Source organism: Dromaius novaehollandiae, chromosome 3 (genome assembly GCF_036370855.1).
Source record: "Dromaius novaehollandiae isolate bDroNov1 chromosome 3, bDroNov1.hap1, whole genome shotgun sequence".
Lineage (NCBI taxonomy): Eukaryota > Metazoa > Chordata > Aves > Casuariiformes > Dromaiidae > Dromaius > Dromaius novaehollandiae.
In genome coordinates, this window is record NC_088100.1 from 39,098,464 (window position 1) to 39,119,169 (window position 20,706).

The following is a 20,706-nucleotide window of genomic DNA, read 5'->3' on the forward strand; positions in this document are numbered from 1 at the left end:
CTTTTTTTAACACAAATTTTAGTTTTGGGCGTGGTCCAAAGGTAACTTTCACTAATACAAGAGAATACAGAACCAGTTACTAGGATTACACAACAGTAAGAGCAGAAAAAATGAGGAAAAATTTATTTTTCATCAGATGAGCAATATGTTATTTTGCAGAATTTTTTATCCTTTCAAACTTCAGGAGTATGCATAATACAAACCAATACAAAATACTTGTTCGAATGTTCTGGGAAGCGGCATTCTACTATAGGATCATTAGTTGTCAGGTTACATGACTAAAGGCTAATCACAGTGAATACAGAGACACAGTGATGATCAGAAGAACAGCGAGAGGCAGAAGAAAAAACATCAGTGAAAACAGAGCACACAACTCTTAAGACTATCAAAGAAGGCGGCTTAGCCTGCTGTCCCTGGTGGGAAAGGCACTTAGTTGCATCAACTAAACAAGCATTCTCCCTGCAACGCCTTGCAAACTGACGGGGTGACTGCCTAAAGCGGCGTAGGGCTTATTACAGAATGCAGGGAGAAGAGAATTTGGGTATTGTGCAAGCCTGGTTATGGGTTGCTTTGAGAGGATTGCAGGAACGTGCAAAACTTATGGGACATTTAGGGAAAGGGAGGAACTAAGGCTGATCAGGACGGAACAACTGTGGGGAAACTGAAGGAAAAAGGGGATAAAAGAAACTTTTTACATGTAAATAGGTTGCTGGTCAGTACGCTTATCTGACTGAGCCCTACCCTTGATCGCTGCAGTCTATCCTATATTCGGATTGAATTCCACTGCTAACTATCCTCTGTGTGGGCGTGCTCTCCAGTCTGAGCCTCTGGCTGTTCGCACAAGCCCCTCTGCAATGGGAATACATGCTCAGCCTTGCTGCTGGCCTGAGCTGGGGACACAGAACTGCAGCAGACTCAAATGTACTGGGCTGGGGCAGGATGAATCCCTTTGATCCCACATTCCACTGGATTTGGCTACCTCTAACAGCAGCAAAGGTAACTTGAGGGTTTCAAGAAAAATACAAACAGTTTCTCAACTCCTACACATAGGAGTGTAATCTCCAAATGATAGGTGATCTGAAAATACATTTTAAAAATGTGTTTGACATTATTTACCTGATTATTTTTGCTGCCCTGTTGTGAAAGCAGAGAGTCTTGTACTAGCTTTTCTCTCAGTGAACCAGGCTGTATTTCATTGGTCTCAACTTCTTTCTCAGTCGTCCCCTGAAGGCTATCTTCATTCACAGCCGCCCAAGAAAAGATGCTCTCTTCTCTCTTAAATTTTTCAAGTAAGTTTGTCTCCCAAACTGTGTTATGCTGATACTCTTTAAATGGCAAGTGGTTGACAAGTTCATTTGCTGTGCTGCCTGGCAGTTTCACAGGACTACAAAAGAAAGGAATGAAGTCATGCATAACAAGACTTTCTTCCTTTACATTTCTATCACTCTAGAAAAAAAGGGCAATTTCCCATTGGTATGATCTGTAAAGACTACTTGAATTTGAAAGAGACACTAGCTACTTTTAAGAACAATATTCTATCTGATTCAGTTAAAAAGCAAAAGAGACTAGGCTAAAGATTCACTCCCATGATGCAGAAGGAGAACCATTTCCCAGCAGTGACTGCTTTGGTGGGTAATCAACTGGGTTACAAGGTGAACACCTGCAAGCATAGAATCAACACTAGTGAAACACTAAGTGGTAACTTCTGCTGGGTGCAACTGCATGTTAAACTCCCAAAACTCATTTGCGAAGCATAACCTATTCCTGATGGTTCCAGGGTCTGCACTTCATGCTCTGGACATAAGAGGTGGAGCAAAACAGGAGGGGGTATGGAGCACAGGTTAGCAGAGAGTCACAGTGAGTAGAGTAAGAGAAAGTGATGATTTCTCAGACTGCAGAAGTTGGAGAGCTTGGCTAGGATGTGGCCTGAATTCCAAATATGGGGAATCAGGCCCTGATAATCAGCAGAAGGCTGGGAATGCAGAGATCCTAGCTGCAGTAGGACAGTAGAGATGACACTCTTCCAAACGATTTGACAGACAAGACATTGCTGCCACCGTTGCTGCTTATCACACAAAGCTGTTTGGGAAAATCTGGTCTAGACAAATTAATACCATATATTCATCTTACAAGTCACCACAAGCACCACAATGTCAGTGTAAAATATAATGAAATTTCAGAATTTAGTAAGGTAAGACAGAAGAGTTATTTTCTAAGCTGTTGTTCACAAATAGTTAATGGACTCAAGTTATTACAATCCTTAAAACATATATTCTGAAATAAATACCTTTCAGGCTCCAAATCAAAACCTCTGGCATTACATGAATCTCCTTTAATAGGTTTCATCAATTCTTCTACAGTAGGTAAATCTAGTAAGTGCAAAATAATAAAACAAATTAAAAATCGTATAAAATAAACTTAAAGACTAATATTAAAATATTTAATAAATGGAATATTAAAGATATCACTCCTTCACTCATTTTATATCCTTGTATGATGGATGTCTTCCTTCTAACCATTCTGAGACTGTTATTGCTGAAATGTGCACTTATTTTACATGCTTATAAAATATATGCCATTTTTTTCAATTTTCATGTAATACAGAGAATGGAATCAATGTACTGAATATGAATGATTTGCTTGGTTTACTTTCAAGATTTTTTTGTTTGATACCCATTTCATCATCACACCTCCCCCATGTATAAAAGCTATATATTTTAAGTGAGAAAGCCAGATCTGAGCATGTTCCTACTTCTATCCTGCAGTTCCTTAGTAATCAGAAGTATTAGAGCTCTTTTTAACTTAGACAGAAGAATATCAGAAAATAGCTGGGAAATCACAGCTTTGTCTCCCTTTGAAACATTTACCTGATTCAGTAGTTGACATATTTTTTGAATACATGTCATTATTTTGTGAAACACTTTGCACTAAGCATTCTGAGACTGCCACTGCAGAAGCATGCACTTTTTGCTCATCGGTGTCTCCCAAAGACTGATCAATATGATGATATGCCTGGTGTAATGCTTCAATGTCACTCGTAGTTTGTCCATAGGAAGTGCCTGCAAAAAAATGCAGGCTCATAAGAGATACCACAGAATTTTCTGTTTTGGGAAGTAACCCACTGGAGCCCATATACCAGTTACTAGCTTTGACTATTATCAGGCGAGAAGGGCATTTTCAGTTCTGAGAAAAACAAAAAATCCTAGTTTCCGCCATAAAATTAAGCAGTTGTCTTGTTAATCAGAACATGCTACAGTACCTTAAATAGCCTCATCTACAACTTGTATGCATTTGTTTACAAATACATTCTCATTACTAAAGCTAACAGCATAAGAGACTACTATTTTAATAGATGCCATCAGAGTCATACTCTGGATGTAAATAGGGTACACTCTCAAATTACCAAGGGTAAAAACGCATCTTTCTGGTCGCCTACAGAAATACCGATCTTCCCTGAAGTATTTCCTCCTCAAGATTTGTTACTAAAAACTAAACGCTTCAAGTTCGCTGACAACCTAAAAATAAATGACCTTACTTCACATTGCTAATGCTCCAGAGCCATCTGTTGCTAAAGTACAGGTTTTTTTTCTAAAAAAAGCAACCTTACCCGTTTCATTCATTTCAATTCCAGTAACTTCCTGAGGCAGATAATGTTCACCTAGAGCTTCATCTGATGTTTCAGTGGCCTTTTGAATTTCTGTAGTTGAATCTTGTGAATCAAGTAATACAACTAAATGCAAGAAGAAAAACGTTAAACATTCTCTCATTTATACAGTGGAAGTAGGAACATATCAAAGCTCATCTTGATGCTCTAACCCTGGAAAAATTGTTATATACGTTATTCTGATGCTATTAATGGCAGTAACTCCAGCGGCGAGCATCAAAAACTGAATACTGACTAGATGTAATAAAACAAAAAACTACATTGACAATTACTGCAAAGTGCTGACATGTAGATTTATTTTTAATCACTTCAGTCCAATGGACTTGCAGTAGAACACAATAAAATCAGATAAGAAAGTTTCGATAAGGTACAATTAGTATTCTTCTACTGATTAAAGTTTGCATTTACCTTTAGCCAGCATGCCAGTGTTTGCTTCCTAAAGAAGAAAAAAAAGTAGTATTACTTTCTGAACTTCCAGAAAAAAAAAAAAAGTGCCTTCAACAAACTTTAAAAGTTGGCCCAAAAACTAAGAACTAATGAAGCTTTTAGTGCTCCAAGAATCTGCACTTCTCTAAAAAAACTGCTTGGAATGCCAACAGGTCCTCAACACGCTGTACTCTCACACCCCTCTCTTGATGTCTCTAGTCACCAAGGGGTGTCCACCTTGAAAGACCAGACTAAACTAGTCTGTGGTAATATCCCCAAAGCTCTCACAGTGTAAATATTAGGTCCTCTGCCCAACTCTTTCTCCCTACAAATCTGCTTCTATCAGACTGTATCAGTTTCTGGTACAGACAGCACCTCACTAGCTCCAAGTGAGAGATTAATCAGCCCCATCCCAAGGCTCCAATGAGAGCTCCTTCTTTCTGTGCTACCCTCTCCAGTTCTTAATGCAAAGGGTGAGTAAGCACACAGCCCTGTGAAGAATTTAATCCTTTCACTATCAGATCACCGGAAAGCGTATGCTCCTAATAGAACAATAGAGCCCCAGGAAAGTTATACCTATTTAAATTTAAATCAACTCCTGATTTCATGTTCTGATTTACCTGATTTTCTTCAGTTTTAAAGGCAGGATTAACATCTGTATCCTCTTCAAAATCTTCACTGTAGTTGCCTGAAGAGTAAAGCAAAGCATCAAATAAACTGAATATTTAAAGAAGATAAAGCAGTAAAAGGGAAAGCTACTTCCTCTTGTTCTCCAGTCCCTCCACTAAGAACAGCTACTGTTGCTACTACTCCTTTCACAAAGGCAACAGAAAGGTTTTGAGATTGTGCATGGTACAAAAAAAACCCACAGTAAAAGTCACACACAATATCTCCAAATTCAAATGACATTTGTCTTATGGTCAGATACACTGTACCTCAGAGCTTTCTCATACTGACTGAGACATACATGATGCTTATACCATTCCTGCACATGTATTTTTATTAATTTCACTCATAAATCATGAAATCACGGTTTAGTAAGGAAAAAAAACCCAAACAACCCCCCCTCCCCACCACCACCACACACACACACCCAGACCACACACAAAAACCAAGTTGGTCATTTCAGGTATTTAACAGAAACAAAAAAGTTTTCCTAAAAATCAAGAGTGTCAGTTTCACAGTACTGACTATAACCAACCTCAAGTCATTTCAACTGTTTCATTTAAAAGAAAGTTACTAAACTGTTGTGGTATTTCTGCTACAACTATTGGGATCACTTGTAATCTACACAGTGATCAGACTTTCAAGAAGAAAAGACTTCCTGTGATTAAGGTTTACAAATATAACCTTTTAATGTTCAGGAAATTCAAGACTGACAACAGGATTTCTTGAAAATTCAGCTTAATTTATGATTTTGAAATAATAATTTGTTGCTTAAAATTATAGGAATAAACTCTTTACCATACATTAAGAAGAAGGAGTGGAATAAAGAGATGAGAAATGAAAGACAAAGAAGGAGCATGAGAGGAGGGCAGCATGTGAACAGTACAGTGGAAAAAAAAGGACAAGGAAATTTGGGAAAAGAAGATCAGATAGAGTAATACTGCAGACTACAGAAGTTAAACCCAGGCATCAAAACAGGGAACAAAAATAAGAAAGATGACAGAGTTAAAATACTGGAAAACAGCCAAACATGAAGAGGTATTTCAACAACACGGTAATTTTTCTTCAGTTTTTGTTGGACAGCTTTTTTGCTGTTTGTCTTTTAGACATCAGTCAATAGATTAAAAATCCATTCCACAAAAAACAAAAATACCCCCCAAAACACAACCCTCTGTCTGCACACCAGCTGCACCGTCATAATACAAAAGCAGACAAAAAGTCTGATGTAAAAGCTGCAGATAAATGCAAAGTGAAAAACACATTAGCATTCAGACATGGTTTCACCCTCAATGGCCAAGGTGATATGGGAACAGAAGCCAACTAGTTTAGATACTACTCGGAACAGAAAATTTCAGAGAAATTAGAAGTTCAACAAGGATGCTGTACTGTTTTGTCAATCTGAAACCTAGGAAGAGTCAAGTTTCCAGACTAGTTTCAAAGGCAACATGGAGTAGAGAATAACCTATGAGACCATGGTATGATTTCCCCTTTCCAGGCCTTCATATTACACCCCACCACAGAGTATCCTCTAATGCCCTGCTGTGAAATTTTCTGAAGAGTCTGCACTTTGACTGGAGCACTGCTCCTCAGCTTTCATTTTTGTTATTCTGTTTAATGAAGTTCTTCCAATTCTTAGCATACACATGGTAGAAATAGGCAAGAATTTTCAAATGTATGATTCAGAAAGAGAGTATTACCAGATTTCTCTTCATTTGCAGATTCCTCTTCTCCTTTTTCATTTTTTTCATTTCTGAGAGAAAATAAAATTAAAATGTTAATGTCCCTTCTTAGACAGCAAATAAATATTTTTTAGCCCATAAAATTTGGTATTTCTTACAATTAGCAATAAAATAAAAAATTTGAATTGTTACATTATATCAAATCATAGGAAAAAAGGCAGGTAAACGTCAGCAGTGATTAAAAAAAGTACTGATGTCTTTACAACTGTCCATAGTTAAAATGGTCAAAGCAATTCCTAAAGCCACTCCCTTTTTGTGTTCTCCCTTACATCTACATTAGCTTCTCAAGGAAGCCTTTATCATAGGTTTGCTTCTGACCTTGTCATTCTGTTTCCAAAATCTCTCCTTTATCTCTCCTTTTCTAGAAAAGTTAAAATTTTTGTCCTTATTTAAAACTCTCCAGAACTCTGACCCTCTAAGTACTCTCATGTTGGAAGCTTCCTTTACACTTTTAGCCTTTTTTAGTGATGGCAGCCTGAACTGTCCATTTGTCCATTATTCTTACAGATATTTGAACATATTTACTGATTACACATGGATTGCTCTAGTCTATGAAGACTATTTTATACTGTTCTTCCAGATTCATTTGTTACACCATGCCTTAAGGGATACAGAATTCCTCCTGACCTAGTACCTAGTTATTACCAGTGGATAACTCTTTTATTTAGTTACACCTTATAATTAAAAATAAATGTTAAATCAACTTCACACTATTGAGTTGTGCACAATGCTATGTAGGTATGTACAGAGTCATGCTCTCACCTTACTCCTTTCTCTTATTTATTAAGCTCATTTCTGATCTGTGCTACAGAAAAAGTGGCTTTACCAATTGAAAGTATACAGGATCTCATCCCACAAAATCTCAGTGACCATGATATTCAGATGCCCAAGTCACACATGTCCATTAATGAGTCTATAGCTTTTCTTCTCTCTAAATTACCGTATAAATGGAGCTATTATTACAGAATCATTGGAATCCAGCTCTTTATTTAATCTTGAATAATCAATAGTAGATGATGCTTCTCGTTCAAGTTTGGCAAAGAACATTTCTTTTTCTTCTTGTTCTTCCAAGGTATCCAGTCCGACTCCCATTATACTTTGATTAGGCCCAGAAGCTACAATTGAATCTAAATTTCAAAACACAGAACAAAGTAATCATGACTGTACAGTACATCTACATAGAACAGTCAAAATAATTAACTCAGCTAGATACAGCTCATCATATATTAGTGGTATCAAGCATCACCAGCAAGCATCAGAAGCCATCAATTCACTAGATGGAACTGACAGAACTGAAGAATCCTGACTTGCAGCGTATTAATGAAAATGGTTTGTAATAAGACTTTGCCTAGGTCTAGCTAACCTCATGAAGTGGCTGCTCTCAGTTCTCACCGTTTGTCTCCAGGCTGTCTCGGCTTAAAGAGACAGAAACCCCATTACTTTTCTGAAACAGCATCTTTTCTGCATGCGTATTCTTATCAGCTTCCCCCACAGGCTGTGAAGTCTTCCGTAGCTTGACAAAGCTTCCATTGCTTCCAAACATTCCTAGAAAAACAGGTGCAATAGTGCTGACTGTACATCTTTGCAGCTGCAATATGCGATTAAGACTGAGGGCTCTGCAAGACAACTAAGAGACTGAAGTGTCATACAAATAGTTTTTAGATCACAATCTTACAAATCCCATTTGCCAAACTTTTGTTTCTCTTATGAGACACGTATAACCAGCTTAGCTATAGTCTTTTCAATTACTGTGTTACATACATTTTCTTTTCATCCTTCATATTTGCACACAAGCCTAAAGTTCAGCATGGGGCAAATATAACATTTGGGAAAACTGACTTGAGGACAGTCACACACAGAAACCCTGCACAGAAAATAATATTTCTTATTTGAATGCAAGTTAAATACTCTAAGGAAAAAAAAGTCACCAAAATTACAAACATACAACTTCAGCTCTTCCAAATTACAATGTGCAGCTGCTTCCTTGTTGCAAGAGTTCAATATTACTTTACTAAATAATAACTCTGTTTATGAATTTTACTCTCAATCAGAACACTGCCTTATATACTTCCTTTAGGAAAAACTACAAACCAAGTATTGCGCTAGTTAAATAAACACCACCAAGTCCCTTTTGCTTGCCCCTAAGACACACACTTTCAGGCCTGGATTCTTTAGAGGGGCTCTTAGGAGAATGGCTGGAAGAAAAGCTGTTCATGCATTTTATCCAAAGACTTGTATAAAATGATTTAACAGTTCTCACAGAATGGAGTAGAAACCATGTTTGTCTTCTCCAAGATGAATCTCCAGTCAGTAAAATAAACTCAGACTTGTACTTGCTCTCTGGCCAAGTGATGTTACATTGAAGCTGTGTCCTTGTGCAAAACATATCAGGAGGGGTTAAAGTACTGACAAAAAGCCCATTTCTTGGTGGCAAGGGACTGCAGGAGATGCACACATCAGTAAGCCCTAAGATGAAGAAAACTAACCAGTATTCCACATGCTGGTCAAGTGCTTTACCTCTAAGCTGTTATATACATGGAGCACAACTACTTTCTCTTCTATAATTAAGTCCAACTCAGTTCCTTTAAACAAATGCTTTACTTGCCCATATCTTAACAATGGAGAGCCCTCTCCTTGCAGTACTGAAAAGGTACCCACGGTAAGGGTAAAAGTCACAACACCACTTCTCCTTGTTTTTCTCTAATGGCCAATGCTTAGCATGTGCATTCCAATTTTAAAAGCATCCTTGTTAAGCAGCAGAATAGCTGGTTTCTTAACTTGCAATGCCTAAGTCCCTTACATGTTGTATTGGGAGCCTGGGTGCATAACATTTTACATTTTGTAAATGACTTGCACATTGCTGTATCTAACATTAGCTTCTCTCCCCCCCGCCCCCCACAATACAGAGCTTTTAACTCATCTATTATGCTAGAAGTAAATGTCAAAGACTTAAGTTCAAACTCCACATCTGTACAAAGTTAATGCCTAAACAAAAACACTCTGCTATTACACTGAAAACTATAAAATGAAAAGCTCAAAGTGCTGTATGAAGTGAAAAAGGGGAAGTAATTCATTTCTCTGATAGCTAAATGCACAAAATAATTTATCCAAATGGCACTCAAATCTCATTATTAAGAGAGCAAACAGGAGTCTGTTTTCAGCTGGGTGACACGCTTATTTCAGAACTTCAAATGAGCCAGAATCCTGCTGAACCTTCATCACACTATTTTTAAACAGGAATATATCAGTAGAGTGTAAGATAAGCTGGCACTGCCCTTCTACATAAGATTTACAAGAAAGCAGATGGGAATACAATTCAGTAACGAAGACATCTAGAAGTTCTGATAGAACAAATTTTTTTTTGGGGGGGGAGGAGGAGGGGAAACATTTTCTGAATTATTTTATTTAAATCAGCTCAAGCTCAGTGAGCTTTCTGACACTGGATTTCATTGATCTTGAAGGTTCCATGGGATTTATATGCTATCTAGTATTTTTAAATATTTTTTCCAGTGCAAACCAGACCAGAGCTTTTTAAAAAAAGCATCTCCCACAACAATATGAAAACGAAAAGTTGTTCTGCAGCCAGCTCAACCCAGCCACTCCTAATTCCCAGATACACTCTCCTAAACACACATTACAAGGGATACTACTGTTGCTAATGAAGGCAAGAATGATTTTTACCAGCCTTACTCAATCTGAACTTTGAGAAATCCATCTAACTTGGAAAAAATATCAAATTGGATGGATTGCAGAGTCTATATTTTCACTGTGTTTTTTGGCTATTAGAACAGTCCTACTGACTTGTGAGGGACTTACTAGAGTGGTTTATTTTACTAGGGTATTTGTTATTTGTTATGAAAACAAGTTCTTGAAGCAGCAGTCTCCTCGAGCTCCAAAAATTTCACTGCCCATATCTCCACATTGTCAACTCTTGCAATATTTTGTAAGGCTCAGCATATATGGTATTCTTCCTTAAAGTCCTGCCCCTTGAAATCAGTTAAAATAAGAGCCTGAGTTTCATTTAGAAAGATATTTCTAATCATCACAATTACAGAGAAAAGTTTAAGAATGTGAATACAAGAGAACGCAAACATTTAGATATGATGACAAATATGTATTTAAAAGGTAGCTTTTTTCCCCTTAACTTTACCAGGACCTTTAGAATTAAGCAATTTTCGATTTGTAATACTAAAAGAGACACAGTAAATTTGTTACCCTCAGAATTGTCTGGACTGTCAGAAGTGAGGTTTCCTTCTTCTTTGTTTAAATACGCATCTTTCTTGTCCATATGAAATTTCTCCAACATTTTGAATTTGGACAAAGCCTTGCTGCGAGATGTACTGGAAGAAGGTTTAGGGGGAACTACTTTTAAGTGTACACAAAACATTTATGAGTATTTATATACAATGGACAGGGAATAAAGAGAAAAATGAGATGTGAGAATTCAAATAATCACTTCTGAAAAAGTAATGCAATCCAGTTTCTTGAAAATTGAATTATCTACAATTTTGTAGCTATAACTAAAAATTAAGAGTTAAAAAATTATCCTCTGAAGTGACAATTATTTTTAAAGATAAATTACTTCTTACTCCATAAATACCTTGTGTACCGTGTTCAAATACATTGTTCTAGGAGCTCAATGTATTATCTGAAGACAAAGAAAACTAATACTGATACAACTACTTCGACAATAAAAAATTCTGTACTAAAATTTTTCAAAGAAAGCATCTAGGTCGGTTCAAATAAAATAGCATAAATAAAATAGCATAAATAAAAGCAGAAAAATTTAGGTAGATAAGATGTGAATTACCACTGTCTCTATCACTGTCATTCACAAGAACTGCATATCGCTTGCTTAAACTCTTGTTAGGGCTTGCTTAATTGCCACTGAAATCAAACACAGTCCATTCATATTAGTGGAATTTAATTCCAGATAACAGTACCTCTGCTGAAAACTGCTTTCTCATGGGACCTAGATGGTATTCACAGTATACACCTTACATACATTAGGCCAGCCAGCTGCACTGCATGAGGCTTTTCATTGTTCAAGCTTTAAAGTCAGGAAAAAAAAATGGCTTCTAAATTGGCCAATTCAGAGCAAGCTCTTAGTTATAGACCTTCTGAATTTGCCTTGACATGGGAGAGAGCAAAGGGTGTCCAGGGGACCTAGCCAAGTACTGCTGCTACTTACAAACAGGACAATGGGGAGATATGACCAGAAGCTAACACAGCTCAGAAACACACAAGATGACTAAGGAAGCTGATAAGCATATGGCAGATGCAAGCTGAAAGACAGAAAGAACAGCTATGAAATCCTTCCCAATCCATGTGTGCTTCATTCCCTTGACCAATGTCCAAGTCCACCAGTGAGGCGCTGCTCATGTGGGAGCCTTCTATTCTGCCACGTTTACTGGGAAACTAAAAAGGTTGACAGCTTGCCTTTCATTAAGAATAATGCAAACACCAGATTACCATTTTAAAACGGTAATTTGAAAGGTAATTTCCAAATTCCTCCTATTGCCCATATTCCAAATGTTAAGCCTAATTTGAGAAATAAACACTAAAACTGAATCTGTCTCCCAGACCGAGATGCTCTATTCTATGTGAACGAAGCTTATGAAAACAGGACAGCACATACTCTCTGGAAAGCTAACATAATGGAAATTTCTATAGGCTAAGGAGTCATCAACACTACTCTGAAGACCAAGCGCCAAATATTTCTTTGTCATAGCTCTCCAAAATTATTATTGGACCTACTCGACTTTGCAACCAAAGCCACAGTTAGCCTAATACCTACTAAGTTAGTAACATCAGTGATTAACACAAAAATATTTCATAGAGCATTTATAATTCTTATTTATACCCTGGGGTTTCTCTTCAGATAACAAAAAATGACTTCACCTACAACACTGAATCTAAAGCTGTATTAGCTAAAATCATCCTGCAGATTAGATAAAACAACTTAATTTGTTGTTATTACAAATACTTCATTGTTTCCATTCCAGGGCAGTATGCACAGAGCAACCTACTGCTCAGCACAGAGGGAAGAGAATCATTTCAATAAAATATACATAGAACATCCATCTGACTGGAGCCTTTGAGCTTATACAAATAGAACAAAAAACATTAATACTTCTTGAGTTTGAAATACAGAAAATGTAAGAGATTTTCTGTATAATAGTTTATTAACAATTTAGATTTTCACAGTTTTTCCCCCCACACTGGCTGACATTTAATACAGTCTATCCTCCTGCATCACTATAGGTAATGATGACAGAGCAAAAGTTTACATGGCTATTAGTTTCTTTTGGAAATGACAAATGAAGTAAGTGGCAGCTTGCCTTTGTAAGAACATTAGGGTTAAATGAACTATGTAAAAAGGATTTTCTACAGGAAACAGTAGTAATACCACACTGACATTAAATAAATTGAGCTAAACACATTTAATCAAATACCAGACTGGAAATCTGAATGGCGAATCTTTTGTTTATTATTTCCAACTATTTCACCGTGGCTTCCCATCATTTTCTTCTTTTTTCCCATTTTAACAAATCTCGTTTGACAATCTTGAGGAGTAAGACAAACAGCAAGAACAGATAAATAAGCAAGACAGGACAGGAATTCTTATTATCCAATTTCTTTTTATTATTTAAATGAAAAAAGCAAGTAGAAAGGATATTAGTTAGAGGTCAGTTTTTAACCTATCAAATATGGAAGACACCATCTTGAATCATAATTTACAAATCCTAATTTAACATTGAATAAACAAGAGTTCAAATGTGCCTAGAATGACAAGTTTAGTTATTTTAAAGTGTGCTTTATTCTTCTCAGCCAAATGGATGGAAATAGGCTACGCTGTTTACCATTAATCTACAAAACCAAGTGAAAACTGGCTTTATGTATAAATCTCAACTTTGGCAAGGAGATGCACTGGAAATAAGAATCAGATAACAAATGTATAGTATATATTTAGTCTTCCACTCATCTGTCTTATGCCATTGAAGAAAGCATGATACAGATACCAAAGTAGGTCAAAACGAGAACCTCAAATCAGAAACAACTCATCAGCATAGTGCACTGTTCAAGCTAATCAGCCAGACTTTGTACTGTTTTAATACAAAAACTGAAGTAGTATCTCCATACAGTGCAGTTCAAACACGTCAACTCATCTGGAGCTGGCTCAGGTGTATCTAATGCAGTGCTTCACTGGAGGTAGAGGTAAGACATACATTTACATGAGTTTGATTCATGATGACAAAACAGTTTGAAAATAATAATTCTGTTAGCTGAGAGCCTGCGGCACTAGAGGATTAATGTTGCAGATCTGACGCAGAGAGAGCTTCTGCAGGCTTTAACAAGAATTCTGTCTGCAGCTGACCTGAAGGGCCAGGCCTAGGCAGATAAAGGATCTGCACAGAATTTTAAAGAATGCTGATTTTAAACTTTTTAGAAATAAGTTTCGTTTATTCCCATATTTGTTACCACAGCAATATTATTTATTTTTCAGCAGGACACATTTAATAACCTTACCAAAAGCTACAAAACTAGATCACTTTATTTTTTTAATTCATCCCTACACTATCTTATATTGCAATGATGCCTTCATCCATTATTAACACATCGCAGCAATGTACTACGTAACATATATATGCTGAAGAATATTAGACCTAGCAAACTGTATTTTACAAAGTACTTACAAGCATGCAAAACAGAGAGAGACTCTCAGAGAGAGGAAAAAAGGGCAGTTCCTGAGGTACAGCTACAATGAATTACTTACAGTCACCTGAGCTCTCTTTCTAAAATACTGCAGGTATATCTACATGAACTTATATCATAGCAGTTTGCAGTGTGAAAACATGCATATACATACTCTCTTATGTGTGGGATTCATCATTCTCAATCATAGCCATATAAAAGTTATCTACTTTTATAACTACAGAGGGAAATTCAGTTTATACTGAAGAGACCAAGCTGGCCTCTGCAAATGGCTCTCCTGACTGTAAGTGAAGTTTCTGACAACTATGCTTTAGTTAGTAAAATGGCATTCATCATACTATTGGTGGCCTCTATACTACGTAATTCCTAATCTATCACTGTACAAGTTAATACAACCGGTAATTGCTTCCACTTATGAGTGACAAATACGTCCCTTTCCTCATGGGATCATGCAATCAGGAGCTCTGCTTCATACTGTAGAGTCATTCTCTTCTGCTAAGATTGCACCTGGAAAGCCCTCTGGGAAAACTTAATGGCCTCTCTGCTGTGCAGTTTTAGAGGTACTGGCATAAGATATGGCTCACTGTATATGTCACACAAGCGTGGAAGTCTACGTACATATGGGCAATGAACAGGGAAGCAGGTGAAATAAAACTAAATCTGGCTGGCCAAACAATGCTAGAACTGTGCTCTGAAGTTCTCCCGAGGACATTTGCTACTGACTTATTCTTAATGGTTACGGGTATTCTCAGTTTTATTATGTCAAACTGGCAAGACATAGCAGACATTTGATTCAAAAAGCTTTACACATAGGTTACTTTCAAATAAGTTCTAAAAATTATATCTATGAACAGGTTATCTGCTTTTGCAAGTAAATGGATTTCGATTTGGCAAAACTGAGTAGCCTCACCTCCTAAATACTTTCCAGTTAAAGGAGGAGGTCATTTAAAAAGAGACCTTAAAAAGTTCACTGAAACTGTTCTTATTTTATATGTCAATGAACTGCAGATCAAACATGTTTCACTTCTAATAGCTTTTTCTCTATGTGCCAGTCCTGGAATTTAACTATTCTTAGCTTTAAAAATAAAAGTGTTGGAACTGGTTTGGAAAGGAACAACCTGGAATGTTCACATAAACTCTTCCAATTCAGCTTTGCATTTATACTTAACTCATATGAGCACTGTGCTCTATAGTCTATTTACTCTGTCCTTTAAGTACCTATTTCAGTGTTTCCGGATAAAGTAGCATGAGATGTTTCAAAGGGCTTTATGGGTTGCCTCAAGCATCCCAGAAAAACCACAGAAGGATGCTGAACTTTTGAAATTCCCAGAAAATTTTCCTTGAATTCTCTCAAGCTTCCACCATTTCAAAATAAAATGAACAGAAATGAGGTCAGGCTAACTACTTAATACTCACACTTTGCCCAGCAAGAACATTCCGTCCTTCAGTATTTTGAAAAGCAGTAAGGAAACAGCATCTCATAACTACCTGGTATGTGAGCTGCACTATCTGATATGGACATCATGTCTAATGGAGTTTTCCAGCACCATCTTACAAGCCAGAGACAGATGAGCAGTCCAGACAATACCTAAATACCTTTCAAGTGCATGCCTACACGGCACAACTGCTGATTAAGATTTCACTCCTAACTATGACAACACTGATGGGGCAGAGCATGTCTTAAAGTCAGAGACTACCAGCAGTACCTCTAACGTGATCATATGAAAAGCTGATTTCTGAAACATAAACATGAAGTTTATGTAACTTCAACAAGTCATGAAAATAAGAGGCCACCAATTATTGTAAGAACAAGGGGGGACCACCCTGTGGAAAAAATAGCTGCTAAGTTACTAGCAAATAGGAAAACAGTGAGAAAACGGAGAACTGGAGGTAGAAAGCTTACAACCAATACCATATTTTCTTCCACAACCACACAACCAAGTAAAGTCAGACATATTTTTGAATCAACTGCTGTCGAAAGCGTTTTCTGTGCTTTCCCAACCTATTACAAATATTGTGATTAGCATAAGATTATATAAGTTGTCTCTAAGATTTTTTTTCTCTCCATTTTTTTAAAATGGATAAAACAGAGATTAGTTACAAAATACTTCTAATATTTCACTAGAATTTACAACTTACATTTTCTAAATATCTTATTATTTATAAGGTATTCACTTTAATAGCTTGAAGGCTACAGAAAAAAATAGCAGAAAGCTTGCTTACAGCTTGATCTCTTTTAAAAAAAGAGAACCACATTTGAGTTTTATAATTCACAAACTTGCAAAGCACTTTGCATGGCATTGATTTAACCTGAAAGCAAGTACGTATGAAGCAAAAGAAAGAACTAGTCTGACACCCTGTGGCCAAAAAATTGCAAAACTATAATATTTACCACCATCATCAGAATCTTCCTCAGATATCCACCACGGCACCGAATCTTTTTTCTTTGATTCTTTTTTCCTGGGCTCTCCCAATGTTTCAAGAATGCTGGATTTTTTCTTTGAACTTCCAAGTGAATCATCTGAAAGAGACTGAGTAAATTGCACACGAGATTAAAAACAGCCTTTACATTTTCACATTAACTGTCTTTTAGCCACTCTCTTCCAGACTTCTGAGTGAGAATGCCTGTCTTTATTCCCTACTGTCTGACTTACTTTGTACATTCATGACAAAGTTGTGCAAGAGACAATATCTGTATTTATATAATAATGCATACAATAACTCTGCTGCCTGAAGTTGGATGTGTTAGAAGTTAACCACCCAGTAGAGTGTATGTTCATTTGAAGGTATACTCTATTCTCTCAACTAGTTACAACATGTAACAAGGGATGTAGTCAGGATTTTGTCAAGTTAAAAGCACATAGTTGAGCAGAAACTGTTTTGTTTGGCCTGACTTTGTAGAGGGCAACATTATGAATATTCTAAAAGTAAAGCCTTACAAGCAACATTCTAGCTCCCAGAAAGTCAGAATTCAGAAATCCACTCTATATTTTGTGTTAACGGAAATTAATAGAAATGCCAGAGGCATTCCTCCCTGACTGTGCTTATTAAGCTTTCATATGTATGTTAGTCACCCATGCTTAAGCCATCAGTCAGAATCAACCATGGAGGAAAAAAAAAGTCTACAAGATCCTATCAACTTAAGTCACTGCAGAATAGCAGTAAGGAAAAGACTCATGGACACTTTGCATGACAACAGGGCTGTTTTGAAGCGACAAAAATCTTTTTTAAAAAAAGAACAAACAAAAAGATCGCTACTCCTCTCCTTCAATAAAGTTCTATGTCACTTACAGCAGGCTTAGGAGCAAAATTAGCTGTTCAGACACTGAATAAGGGAATATATTTATGTAGGAAATATATGTTAAGATCAAGGTACACAAGAAGCCTGACATTTCCAGTCCTTTTCTTTCCTTGGCAGGAACCTGCATTTTTTCTCTACCTTCACTACGATCATCCAAGAGACTACAAGTTTCATTATTAAAATTGATAAAGCTGGTGCTGTGCAGTTTTATGTACTACTTAACTTATTTCCTGTGTTTCATCTCAGTAAATATTGAGTTAAGGGGAGCAACTAACTTTTTGTTTTGTCCGAGCTTTTGAGCCATAATTGTTGAAATCAATTGTCCTAAAGCATCTTAAAGAACACGGTAATTAGCGTTAGCAAAAGCCATGAAGTGTAAGACTTTAGAAAGTGTTCACAAATGAGATGCATCATACTGGTAAACTTCAAAAACTTCACTTTTATAATAGCCACAAATAAGAAAATGTAACAGTATAATCAGAATACTAGTAACAACAGAACTGTGCGTACTTACTACGCAAAACCCTAAAGGATGTTTTATTAAAACAATACTCTGTAGTCCACCACCCGATTACTGTTACGTAACAATCATTAACGTAAAAGTCCACCTCTAGTTTTAATCTAAAGCTTAAATTTACATGGGCCTAACAGGAAAGCCCGTAAGTCGAATACGGATGACTGAAATTTACCATTCAGGAAAAGAATAATTCCAGGAAAATAATATTCTTGCTGATAGCTCTGACCAATAACATCTTCAGAGTTTATAGTTACACTTACAAAACTAAATCCCTCTGTCATAGAGCCTCAGAAAGAAAATTTAAGTGCTCTAAGCCTTTGAATTTAATAAAGCATAATTTTAGTAAATTATGAAGCTGCTAAACAACAGGATATACTGCAAGTTCTTTCTTCTAAGTTGGCTCACTAACACAGAAGAAAACAGTTTTACGTTTTTAATACACATTTGATAAATAACAATTTCCTCACTCTGCCTCTAGCTAGCTAAGAGTACTGACAGGTGCTTGACGCAAGTTCTGCTATCACTTGCTGCGCCTGTTATGACTAACGGCATCCCCTACTCAGCAAGCAGAACTTAGATGAGGCTCATACTCCTTAGAGTATCATAACTAAAGAAACTGAAACTCCCAGATGTTGCTCTCGAGTTCTGGAAACTTTTTACATCCAGCCATCTTGTCAACTGCAAACAATAAAGTTGCAGCAGCTGGGAAAAGAAATGCTGACACAAAAATACAAGCATGTTTTTCCAACAGGTCAATTGTCTCAACAGTAAAACTTGGATTTTTTTTTCTTAAAAAAATTTTATATTTTTGGCTTTTCAATGCCAGTAAGTGCCTCTTATTTCTTCCTTTCTCTCCCCCAGACAAGAGTCAGTCTTGCCTTTCAGGAATAGACAAAAATAAGGTGTCAATTATTTAATCTCCATTTAAACAAAAGCAAAAAGAGTCAGTTTTAAGGACTGAGACACCAACATGGCGCATAACCAGCCTACCATCTCCTATACATGAGAGAAGTCAAGGAAGTATATTAGCAAATGCAGGCCTGGATCTAAAACACAAAGACTTTCATGAATGGTTGTCCAAATCATTACATGAAACTACTAAATCTTTTTCAAGAAAACAAGCCTATTCCAAATTAGATCTCTTAGTGTGAAATAATATTTTAATATGCTTTGATCTTTAAATAAAAATAAACCACATTTGAACAATATTCTATTATGTAATATAATTAGAAAATCTGTAGAATAATACTTAAGATGGTATAGCCTTTCTTTTCAAAAGTCTGTCTTCTCACCTGTCCACGCATATCATGGGATAAAAGTCAGCAAGTAGACCAACGGAAGTCAGCCTAGCAGTCTAGAAATAGATAATGGCTTTTTCAAAACTATTTGCTGATTTTTATAGCACTTCACGCAAAGCAATTGGAGCACTGCACAACAGAAAGAACTCCTCACATAGCATCTCTCAAGGGAACTTCACAGCCAACACTCAGAATAATTGTATGAGCTATATAACATGTAAGATGATACTTAAGGGAAATTAATGGGGACAGTAGGGGAAGTACACCATGTTAAGTAGATTTGGGGGGTGGGAGTGGAAGGATCACAGCTATAAGGACAATAGAACAGGAAGAGAATTATGGATGACAACAGACTGTACTGGCAAGTGTTGGGGAGTAAGTGTAACCAGGTAGAATCATTAGAAGACCTAGTTTGTAGGTAGTAAGTGTTTCTACACAGAAGGAAACTCAGATTAGTAACAAGTAAGAGCTTAGAAAATCCTTTTCACTGACAGCTTCTAAAGTTCAACGCATATGTCAAAAGACTTCTTCCCTTTCATCCTCATACTAGACATCTAGTCTTTCATTTAACTTCATGTTTTCACCTCAAACATACATACAACCACCCCTCCCAAGCAACAGCAGTTTCACTAACAACAAGAATGACTTATTTAGAAGGAAAAACCACTCTGCTCCTTTTCTTCTCTAAAAGATTCACTTAAACAATAATAAGTGTTTCTCAAGTTATTAAAAAATGGTTTTTGCTAGCTTCCCCCATTATAGTCTCAACACAATCACGACCTACACAGTTATGCATTTCAAATAACAGAGCACACCAACTTGTCATCTTTCTAATGTTAAAAGGCTGCATAATTTCTATTAAAAACGAAAGCAAAAGGAGGGATATAATGGAAGATGGATGCATATAATGCAACATTGAGTAGATAATGTCATCATTATTTGGGTCTGTATCTAACCAGGAAATCAATTTCTTGAATTTTTTAAATGACCGGACTGACAGTATAAGCATTTACGTAAATTTAAGCACTTTACAAACAGTTTTTGTTTCAAATGATTTAAAAAAACCCCAACACATGGGTTATTAAAGCTACATTCTCTGAAACATGCCAAATGCTCCTTAGGATATTTCAGTATGGCTAATTTGATTACCCCCCCCTCCCCCAACTCAAGCGTTCTCAATTTGGCGACAATTGAGGAGGGAGCAGAGCATATCAAATGAAAACACAATACTAGAAGTGATCACATGCAGAGTTTTGTCAAATGCAAAAACTAAGTAAGTCAAAAGAATAGACCTCTCTTCTCCTCCCCAAAGCAACTGCCTTCAGAATAAGTAAAACACTTTGAGAGAAATGCAGAGCCAAGTGTTCCATTTTCACTTA

The 20,706-nt window shown here is 36.6% G+C and overlaps 1 protein-coding gene across 7 annotated transcripts in view; it reads right to left on the reverse strand.

Annotated features, from left to right (window-relative positions):
• The window catches only part of CEP162 (centrosomal protein 162), a 47,346-nt gene that overhangs the window by 23,306 nt on the left and 3,334 nt on the right, over window positions 1–20,706 (reverse strand). For 6 of the 7 annotated variants that reach the window (XM_026121117.2, XM_026121116.2, XM_026121115.2 and 3 more), the window contains exons 4-13: window positions 16,604–16,742; window positions 7,888–8,040; window positions 7,436–7,622; window positions 6,454–6,506; window positions 4,711–4,778; window positions 4,073–4,100; window positions 3,608–3,730; window positions 2,868–3,059; window positions 2,288–2,369; window positions 1,117–1,384 (exon numbers count right to left, since the gene is read on the reverse strand). In XM_026121117.2, coding sequence (XP_025976902.2) covers window positions 1,117–1,384; window positions 2,288–2,369; window positions 2,868–3,059; window positions 3,608–3,730; window positions 4,073–4,100; window positions 4,711–4,778; window positions 6,454–6,506; window positions 7,436–7,622; window positions 7,888–8,040; window positions 16,604–16,742 — 1,293 coding nt within the window. Of the gene's footprint in view, window positions 1–1,116; window positions 1,385–2,287; window positions 2,370–2,867; window positions 3,060–3,607; window positions 3,731–4,072; window positions 4,101–4,710; window positions 4,779–6,453; window positions 6,507–7,435; window positions 7,623–7,887; window positions 8,041–10,710; window positions 10,836–16,603; window positions 16,743–20,706 lie in introns of those variants that run through there. The other variant, XM_064508738.1, reaches the window with a different exon arrangement.